General features: G+C 56.8%; 1 protein-coding gene and 1 long non-coding RNA gene across 3 annotated transcripts; both read right to left on the bottom strand.

The window, feature by feature from the left end:
• Positions 1–37: 37 nt before the first annotated feature.
• Positions 38–2217, bottom strand: LOC137477657 (uncharacterized). The gene is made up of 3 exons (XR_011001133.1): positions 1344–2217; positions 922–957; positions 38–674 (listed from the first exon to the last, which is right to left on the bottom strand). It is a non-coding gene; the product is annotated as an uncharacterized lncRNA (long non-coding RNA).
• A 111-nt stretch (positions 2218–2328) lies between these two features.
• Positions 2329–8394, bottom strand: FTCD (formimidoyltransferase cyclodeaminase). Of its 2 annotated transcripts, none has more exons than XM_068196737.1 (14): positions 8192–8394; positions 7257–7440; positions 6769–6897; positions 6568–6656; positions 6171–6350; positions 5944–6081; positions 5520–5651; positions 4791–4852; positions 3986–4115; positions 3713–3874; positions 3287–3330; positions 3068–3224; positions 2692–2787; positions 2329–2518 (listed from the first exon to the last, which is right to left on the bottom strand). In XM_068196737.1, exons 1-14 carry the CDS (start codon positions 8243–8245, stop codon positions 2432–2434), a joined length of 1644 nt encoding a protein of 547 aa, XP_068052838.1. In that variant the 5' UTR covers positions 8246–8394; the 3' UTR covers positions 2329–2431. The 2 variants fall into 2 exon arrangements, with proteins under 2 accessions (XP_068052838.1, XP_068052839.1); XM_068196738.1 differs by having other exon boundaries at positions 3068–3206; positions 8192–8393.
• Between the last annotated feature and the right edge of the window lie 360 nt (positions 8395–8754).

Genomic DNA, 8754 nt, shown 5'->3' with positions numbered 1-8754 from the left:
AGGAGCCCAACAGTTCCTCTTCTTTAAGACACTGAGGGAATGTCCATTATGGGAGCACGACTTGCACTTAAGTGAGCAGAACAAAGTCCTGGGATTTAATACACTGCACGGTGTGCCCCAAGCCACTTTAAATGGCTTCAAGGAATTTAATGGATTGCTTTTCAAATTACTCACTTAATATGACTCATTCTTGCCTATTTATTATTCTAATGAGTTTCCACATCTAAAAAAAGCCACTGATGTTTGGGCAGTTTGCTCCAGCCACTACAGGGTAGGAGAGGAGAGTCCCAGCTGCTTAGGCCAGATACTGAGGTATGCTGGAGGAGGTCCTCAGCAGAACTAGGGAAGAGTTCACTGCTGTCCCACTCTTACCTTGCCTTCATGGTGCTTGCAGTGCTTCTTCTTATGGTGCTTCTTATGGTGCTTCTTATGGTGCTCCTGGTGCCCGTGGGGATGATGCCCCAACGGGGGATGCCCATGGGGGTGTTGGCCAGGTGGAGCAGGGTGTGGGGGGCAGACTGCCACGCCGCCAGGGTAGGGACCTGTGCCAGGACCGGGGTGTCCTGGAGGGGCAGCAGGGCAAACTGCAATGCCACCAGGGTAGGAGCCTGTGCCAGGACCAGGGTATCCTGGAGGGGCGGGAGGGCATACTGCAAGGTTTGGTTGTGGTGGGCCTAGGAGGAAGAGGAGCCTGTTAGTGAGTAGAGACAGGCTCTCCCCAGACAGACAGTGCAGGGAGCTGGTGTACCCTTCCACCCAAAGGGCCCACCCTGGTCTACCTCTTCCTCACAAAGGACACTCCACACCCCTTTGGGATTCAGGTAAACCTCCCAGGTGTATGTGGCCATGGTATAGAGCTCCCCTCTAAGCCCTGATGAGTGTGTGGTACCTGCAGCCCTGCCCGCCCCTACAGTCCCTCACCTTGGTTGGGGTCACACATCCTCAGTGGTATCCAAGCTGAAAGAGAAGGACAGGCACCATCAGTCACCTCCTGCCATGGGACATCGCCTGGCCATCAGTCTCCTCTGTTCCACATGTCTGCCCCCAGCACAGGGACCATGCTCACTTCCCCAAGAATGCCATCCTGTTCCTTTGGTGACACCGCCAACCTCCGGAGCAACTGTCCCCCCACGCCCTCCATGCACCCCCAAAGCCCAGGCATGTGGTCTCCATTGTTAATAGAAATAAATCCACACTGGCCCAGCCTGGGTGCCGAACTTGTGTCCTCATGGGCCACAGAGGACTGAGGACACATGCCTGGGTGCAGTGCCCACCATGGGGACAGTGCACCCTGGCCCACGGGTGCCCATGCTCCCGCTGCCCACATGCTGCCCTGCACCCACCAAACCTGTGGAAAAGTTCCCAGAAGAAGCAACACCGGCAGCACTCGGGATCCCTGTCCTTGGCACTGCTCTCCCGGCTGTAGGGCATCCATTAAATAGTGGGGCCCTGCCCCTTTGAGCAGGGGTGCGGCCGGCAGGGTTGACACCAGAGAGGTGACACTGCGCCGTCACCATGGGCACACGAGAAACGTCAACACACCGCTCCCAGCCAGCACAAAGGTCCCACAAAGGGGATAATAAACACAGGCTATGGAGGGCGGTAATTCCAGCTCCCAGCGTCAAGGGAGGGATGGAGTGAGTCAGCTGACCCCACCATGAACCCTGACTCGGTGCTCCCTGTTCAGGCACAGTGTCTAGGAACAGGGGTGACCTTCCCACAGATGTGGCTGTGGGACAGTGGGGTGTGGGGGGCTGACACTGCTCAGGGTGCTGCTGCGGTGTGCGGGTGGAGGACACAGTATCTGCTGACACACCCAATCAACAGGGACAGGAGGCAGGGCTGGGTGCCCTGATTTTCAGGTTTTCCTCTTGGAGGATCTATGAGGAGGGTGTAGGATTTCTCCCATCTCAACCTACCCCATCTCCCTGCTCACACCTCTGATGGTGCCTCATGTTTGGCAGTGCTCCCTTCCCAGGCAATTCAACAGGTTGGAATGGTCACACACAGCCTGAAAGACACCTGGCAGAAAGGGACTGTGCCAGGCCTTGCCCCAGATCTCGGGTAGGAGGGTGTTTCATGGGGATTTCTGGACACAGGGACTGTGCAGGGTCAGGAGGTGTTTATGCACAGGGATCTCCTTGCAGACAGTGCTACAGGGATCCTGCCATCCCTTCTGTTAGGATCACTGTAGTCCCAGGCACTGCCAACCCAATTGTCTACCCAGCCGCCCCAGGGATCAGAGGATGGACCCAGACAGTAAAAATCCCCCTTGTCCACGGAAAGGCCAGGGGATATGATGCTGGATGTGCCTGAGCAGACCAGCTCTCCAGAGGCAAATACCAACAGAGACTAGGCAGGGACAAGAGTATTTCCCAGATGTATTTGCCACTGGCAGAACCCCCAGAGCACTCCCAAGCCCTTGCCCTTCTCAGGCCACCCGCTTGTCCAGCAGTGCCAGCACGACCGCCGAGCCTTGCTTCGCCTCTTCCAGCAGCCCGGACACCTTCTGTGACATCTGTGTGAGGATAAGATGAGTAATTTGCCACTCGACAGGCCAGAAGAGCCATCCACCGTGCACCCTACGTGTCCTGCCGGCGGCAAAGGGGCATGAGGGGTTCTGGGGCGTCACCGCCATCTCCACCACCCCTCAGCCGTACCGCCAGGGGGTGCCCGCGCAGCCCGGCTCACCACAAGCTTGAACTTCTCATCCGTGATGTCCTTGAGGTTGATCATGACATTGAAGTAAGCTCCGAACACTGCCGCTTCCAGCATTTTGGCTCCCACCTGGGAAAAGTCAGGCTTGCGGGAAGCTCTCCTGGTGAATCAGCTCCACCATACGGCGCAGATTCAGGTCAGACCCTTATGTTGCAGGACTCCCACCCTGGACCACCCAGCAGCATGCAGCGCTTTCCGATCTGTTGGTATTCTCAGGAAGTGGCTACCAAAGAATTACTGGGTGGAAGCCACGGGCCAGTTTAGGAAGCACAGCTGGAGAGATGTATCCTGGAGGTCAGGACATGAGGGAACACCTTGCAGGACAAGTGTGTGTGAGCTGGGGCCATACCTGGATGTCAGATTTGCAGGCGAGGTTGCAGTGTCGTGCCAGTTCCTTCAGAGCGGGCCAGAGCCTGCTCACCTTCTCTGCCAGGCCATAGGGCACCCCTATGGCTGCCTTCAGCCCCTGCTGCATGGCAGCTGTGCGCCTGGGAGGGGGGACAGCCCTGGGTTGAGTGCTGCGTGGCTATGCCCCCACAGTCAGCCAGTCCCCACCAGCCCAGCTCACCTCTCCCATTCCTCAGGGGTGTTCTTGGGCAGCTTCATGGCTTCCTGCAGGCAAAGAAAAGCAAGTTTGCTGCCATCACCCAGACTGTGCCTTGCATCGGGGGTCGGGGCAGATCCCATAGCTCCCGTGCTCTTGCAAAACTCCCTTATGTGACAATGTCCCTTCCCCAGGCCCTGGCTTTAGCATTCCTGGAAGTGTTCAAAAGGCAAGCAGAAATGGCACTTTGCCATATAGTTTAGTAGGCATGGGTGTACTCAGTAGAAGGTCAGACTTGATAATCTTGGAGGTCTTTTCCAACCTTAATGATTCTGTGATTCTAAGGTCAGTGCCCTGCTCCTAAGGAATCCAGAGGGCAGCAATCCCAGCCCTCCTCCCAGCTGGAAAGACCTCATTTTTCCCTGAAGGATTCCTCTGGTGGGACCTCACCATGTAGCTGCTGAAGGCACGGGAGTCGGCATCCACCATTGCCACCAGCTCCTCCATGGCCTGGTGGAAAGGGGGGACCAGCTTCCTCATGATGGGGTCCAGGTCCTCAAACTGCCGCTTCCCGTAGCTCATCAGCCCCACCATGCTGCCCAGCGCTGCTCCCTGCCAGGGTAAATAACTCCAGTAGGACACAGTGCCCACTGCAACCACCATGCCAGCTCCCCTTGGCACAGCCAGGACCCCCAGGCCTCTGTCTTCGTGTGGGGCACATACCAGGGCTCCCACAGCTGCAGACACAGAGCCTCCTCCCGGCGCTGCTGACCTCGCTCCAACTGCTCGCACAAAGGCACCCAGTGGCTTGGCCACCAGCCCCCCGTCCACCTCTCCTGCCTCCACCAAGTACCTGCAGAACAGGTGTTTTAGAGCCCTCCAGGTGCAGGGACACCACCACCACCCAGACCCTTCTCACCCAGCACTGCCCTCTCCAGCATCAACCCCATGAATGAGTAGGGGACTAAGCCAAAAAAACTCAGCCTGAGGGTGAGGGTAAAGTGTGGGAATCCCATGGGGACATCTGATGAACACAAGTGGTGTGGGAGTTGCTCTGCATTAGCCAGGTTGGGCTGATGCAAGTAGCATTTGGTGGGACAGAAACGCCCCTGTAGCTATGGCCCAGGAAGGGTGACAAGGAATTCACCTTGTGGATGGATTTCCCTTCCTTTCCCCCCACAGACTCATGTTTCACACCAGGTACTGCAGCATGTGAACCAGAGGCAGTGAAATTTTGCATGGGCATAGGGTAAGAAATATAACATTCAAATCTGGCCACAAAACCTGCTCCTACTGCCTGCTGAAGCAACCTTGACTTCCCCCACTCCATGTTCACAACCATAAGCATTTGGGCGCAGGGACCACCCTGCTCTTGCACAACACCCAGCAGAGGTGTCCCCAAGTGGTGAAGAGGAGCTGGGAGCAGCCACCACTCCAAAAACCAGCTGAGTGTAGGATGCAGGCATCAGGATCCCCCCATCCAGGGAGGAATGGGCACCATGACAAGAAGTAGGATGTGGGTCCCTACTCGATGATGCGCTCCCGGGGGTGAAATGGAGACAGGGAGTCCAGGCCCAGACGACTGACCACCTGCAAGGAGCAGCACCACTGTGTCAGGCCTGTCATGTAAGTCCTGCTGCATCCTCATTCCCCACTGCTAATTTACCATGGGTGAGTCAGCTGGGACTGGGCCACCACCCACGGAGAGGACAGCTGCCACCACCAGCCCATCCCATTGCAGACTCGGGGGTGGTATGTGGTCACCTCCAACTGACTGGGAGCTGTACCGATAAATCATTAGCTTGCTCTTATCTAGCCCATTTCCCACAGGCTGGAAAAGTCCAGGAGTCCACAGCAGGAGGGACCTGCCGTGGAACAGCAGAGCCTGTCTCCTCCTTTCCAGCTTACTCCCCATCCTGGGACAGCCTCCCATAATGCCACACACTGTCCTTGAGCTCTGGGTACACCTCCTTCCCCTCCTGGCCTCCATGCAGGCAAAACAAGCAGCTGCTACCCACATTCAGTCCTCATGCGTTGTGGTTCCTGCTTCCTGTGCCTCTTGGCATCCTCAGCACAATAAAGCAACTTGTCCCACTTGCTGTCCCCCCGCAAAATCCACACTGGAGACAAGTGTCACGCCTGAGGCCTGAGCAGTCCCAAATCTCTGCGCAGTGCCACTTTGGGAGGCTGGTGGGGGGTAGGATGTGTCTCTCCCATGATCCCACCCTTGTGCTGGTATCAGGAGAAGCCCCATTACCAGCCTGATCTTTTGCTCCTCCTCCAAGATGAAGAGTTTTTCCTTCTTGATGTAAAAGTCAGCTGCATCCAGCATGGCCTTCTTGGGAACAAGCCCTACCAGCTGAGACCCCACCACAGGGAGATTCAGTTCCTGCAAAGGACATCAGAAATGTGATTTTCCCCAGAGCCCTGCTGCCACTACTACCTCAGCCTGGTGGTCCTCATCCCTTCCCAGGACATGGGAAGCTCACAGAAAAGCTTTCAACAGAGGAGCTGGGGGCTCACAGCAAGTTGCTGAGTTTCTGGGGGTTTTGTGGTGTTGAGCACTTTGGCTGAGCTAAGCATGAGAGAAACCAGAGCCTGACCTGATGGTGGGGAAGAAAACTTGGTGGGAGGCCTCCTCTGGGAAGCCCCCTTGGGAACAAGCACCCCAGGCCACCTACCTGTGCATCTTGGCAGATCTCCTCATAGATGGTGTGGAGCGGCGTGGTCTCAAAGTCCAGCAGGTTCGTTGAAACCTGGGCCATGTTCTTCTCCTCCAAATACCAGCCAATGCCCTGCACCTTCTTCAAGCGCCCAGGCTGCCAACAACTGCCACATTCAGGGCACAGCCCAGGAGGTGTGGGGACAGGCAGACGTGCTCCTGGAGTGCCCCGTGCTCTTGAAGTACCTGGTTGGGGCCGCGGCCCTGCTCACGGATGTTGAGGGCAATGCGGTGAGCCAGCTCCTTGGTGCACAGCAGGTTGATGTTATACGCAATAAGGAAGGTCCGGGCACCCGTCACTGTGGCTCCCCACCGGGGGACGAAAGTTGGGGGCCCAAAATCGGGAGCCCACTCTGGTTTTGCAAGCTGGGGAGGAGGGAAGAGAGTGTGTGGGCTGGCACCGCCCAGGAGCACATGCCATCCTCCCAAGGAGGGCATCTCCCTCCCCAGCTGGAATCTGCCATGACCACTTGTGTCACCAGCTCCTCTTGGTGCAAAAGGACTACATCAGCCCCCAGCATGCTCCCTGAAGCCAGGGAAGTACAGGTCAGGTCTGTCCAGCCTGTGCCACCACCAGGCTCACCTTCTCAGGGAGCGCCTCATACTCCCCAGCACGGATGGAGGGCAGGGCTTTCCTGCTCTCGTGCCGTGCTGCCGCTCCATACAGGTAAACTGCAAGATACAGCTGGGGGTGAGCACCGCCAGGCAGGGGCTGGCACTTTCTCCAACAATTGGAATCATGCAGGATGGGATGGAATGTGGAGAGGTTCCTGACCCCACTCACCAGGTACACCCAGTTCTGCTGCCAAGCGCTGCCCGAAAATGTGGGCGCAAGTGACACACTCCTCCATGCTGACGTTCCTCACTGGCACAAAGGGGCAGACATCCAAGGCCCCCATCCGAGGGTGCTCACCTGGTGGTGGGGCAGATATAGGAATGGGAGGTGGGAAGAACAAGCAGACAAGGAGGGAGAACACATCTTTGCACACTCTTCCAGACTGGACACCATTGCTGTGAGAAAATCATAGAATCACAGACTAACCCAAGTTGGAAGGGACCCACCAGGATCATTGAGTCCAACCCCTGGCCCTGCACAGGGCAGCCATAACAATCCCACCATGTGCCTGGGAGCATTGCAAACACCTTTTTAACTGTGACCACTTTTGACTGTGGCCCTGTGACCACAGTCCCTATTCCAGTGCCATGCTTGGTCTCAGCGGTACGGCAGTCCCCTCTGTGCCAGCCCAGCCCCAGGGCCTCTCCCAGGCTCACCCGAGTGTTGGCTCATGTCAATGAGCTGCCCAGCCACACGGGCTGCGCTCAATGCCCCTTCCACCACGGCCTCAGGGGATCCCACAAAGGTGTAGACAGTGCGGTTGGTGGAGGCGCCGGCATCCACGTCCAGCAGCACACATCCCAGTGTCTGGGAGATGGCCTGTGCCACTGCATCGATCACCTGCCAGACAGCAGACGGGAGCAAGGGGGTTGAGATGGCTGGGACTATACAAGAGCCATGGCTTTTCAAGAGAGGAGGCATCTCAGCTCTCCCCCTTCCCATTGGTAATGGGGTTGAGAATGGCCCTGTGATCAGTGGGGATGCAGCCTTGCACAAGCATCCCACTCCCACCCAGGGGGTTCAGGGCACCCCTGGCTCCCCAAACTCACTATGGTGGGGGAGAGACACCTGGCTGCTGCTGCATGTCACAGAGCACCACCACAAGTTGCTGTTCCTGAGGATACATCCGCCTGCTAGCTTCCCAATGCATTTGGCTCTGCTAAGCCTCTTCCCTGGAGGAGGCTGTGCTTTTACAGTCATGCTGGGTTTGCTAAATTTTCCTGCCACTGGCAAAGCCAGAGTTCAGTTGAAGGCTGATGCCCAGGACAGACTCCATTAACCTTGACAGCGTGTTTTGGCACAACAACTGCAAGCAATATTTCTCTGGGGTATCCCAGACCAAGACCAGACCTGGTGCTACAGCAACCCGCTGGCAATGGTGGAAGAGGTCTCAGCCCCTACTTCTTATCGAGGTGCCATAAGGGAGCCAAAGCTATCTTTAGGCATTTTTGGCACTAGCCAAGTAGTGAAAGGTGCACAGCACTGCAAAGGAGGCATGGCAGAGTCTAGCAGTGGGTACCACTCTGCAGGGGGAAACCTGGCTGTCAGCAGCCTGTCACCCACCCCTCAGCCCTTCCACATACTCCCTCACCTCTTTGTTATTCCCCTCTGAGAAGTTGGGGACGCATTCCACCAGCTTGGCCATGGTCCCACGGTGTACTTGCAGCCCTCAGCCCCTGGCTCAGCTCTTCACTCCCTGGGGGTTTCCTGCCCTTTCCCGTCTCACTGCAGAGCGAAAACCTCTCAGAAGCCAGCACGTTGCCTCTTTCCCAAGCCAGAGTTTCTCATTAACCGAATCGATCTGTGGCCAGGGGACAGAAAAGGGTTTGGATAAACACGATCATACTGGCCCTGCCGTGCTTGGAGCAGCTCTGGGCAAAAGGGTTCTGTGGGGCCAGATGGCAGCAATCACCACCAGCAATTAAAAGATGACAGAAAAAAAATCTGCTGCCGTCAGCAAGAGGCTGTGGTTACCACATGGTACAGACAAGTCATTGCAACATGACAACTATTCCTAGCGGAGGGGACAGCTCCCTGCAGGACCTCCACCATGGATACCGGGTAAAATCCATTGCTGTGAGCAGGACTGAAAGCTGCGCAGGAAATCCCTACTGGATTTCGAGTCCAACGCCTTTATGTCTCGGCCGTCACACC

Source organism: Anomalospiza imberbis, chromosome 7 (genome assembly GCF_031753505.1).
Source record: "Anomalospiza imberbis isolate Cuckoo-Finch-1a 21T00152 chromosome 7, ASM3175350v1, whole genome shotgun sequence".
NCBI classification, from domain to species: Eukaryota; Metazoa; Chordata; class Aves; order Passeriformes; family Viduidae; genus Anomalospiza; species Anomalospiza imberbis.
The sequence above is the reverse complement of the archived record's forward strand: the minus strand, read 5'-3'. Positions and strand labels throughout refer to the sequence as shown.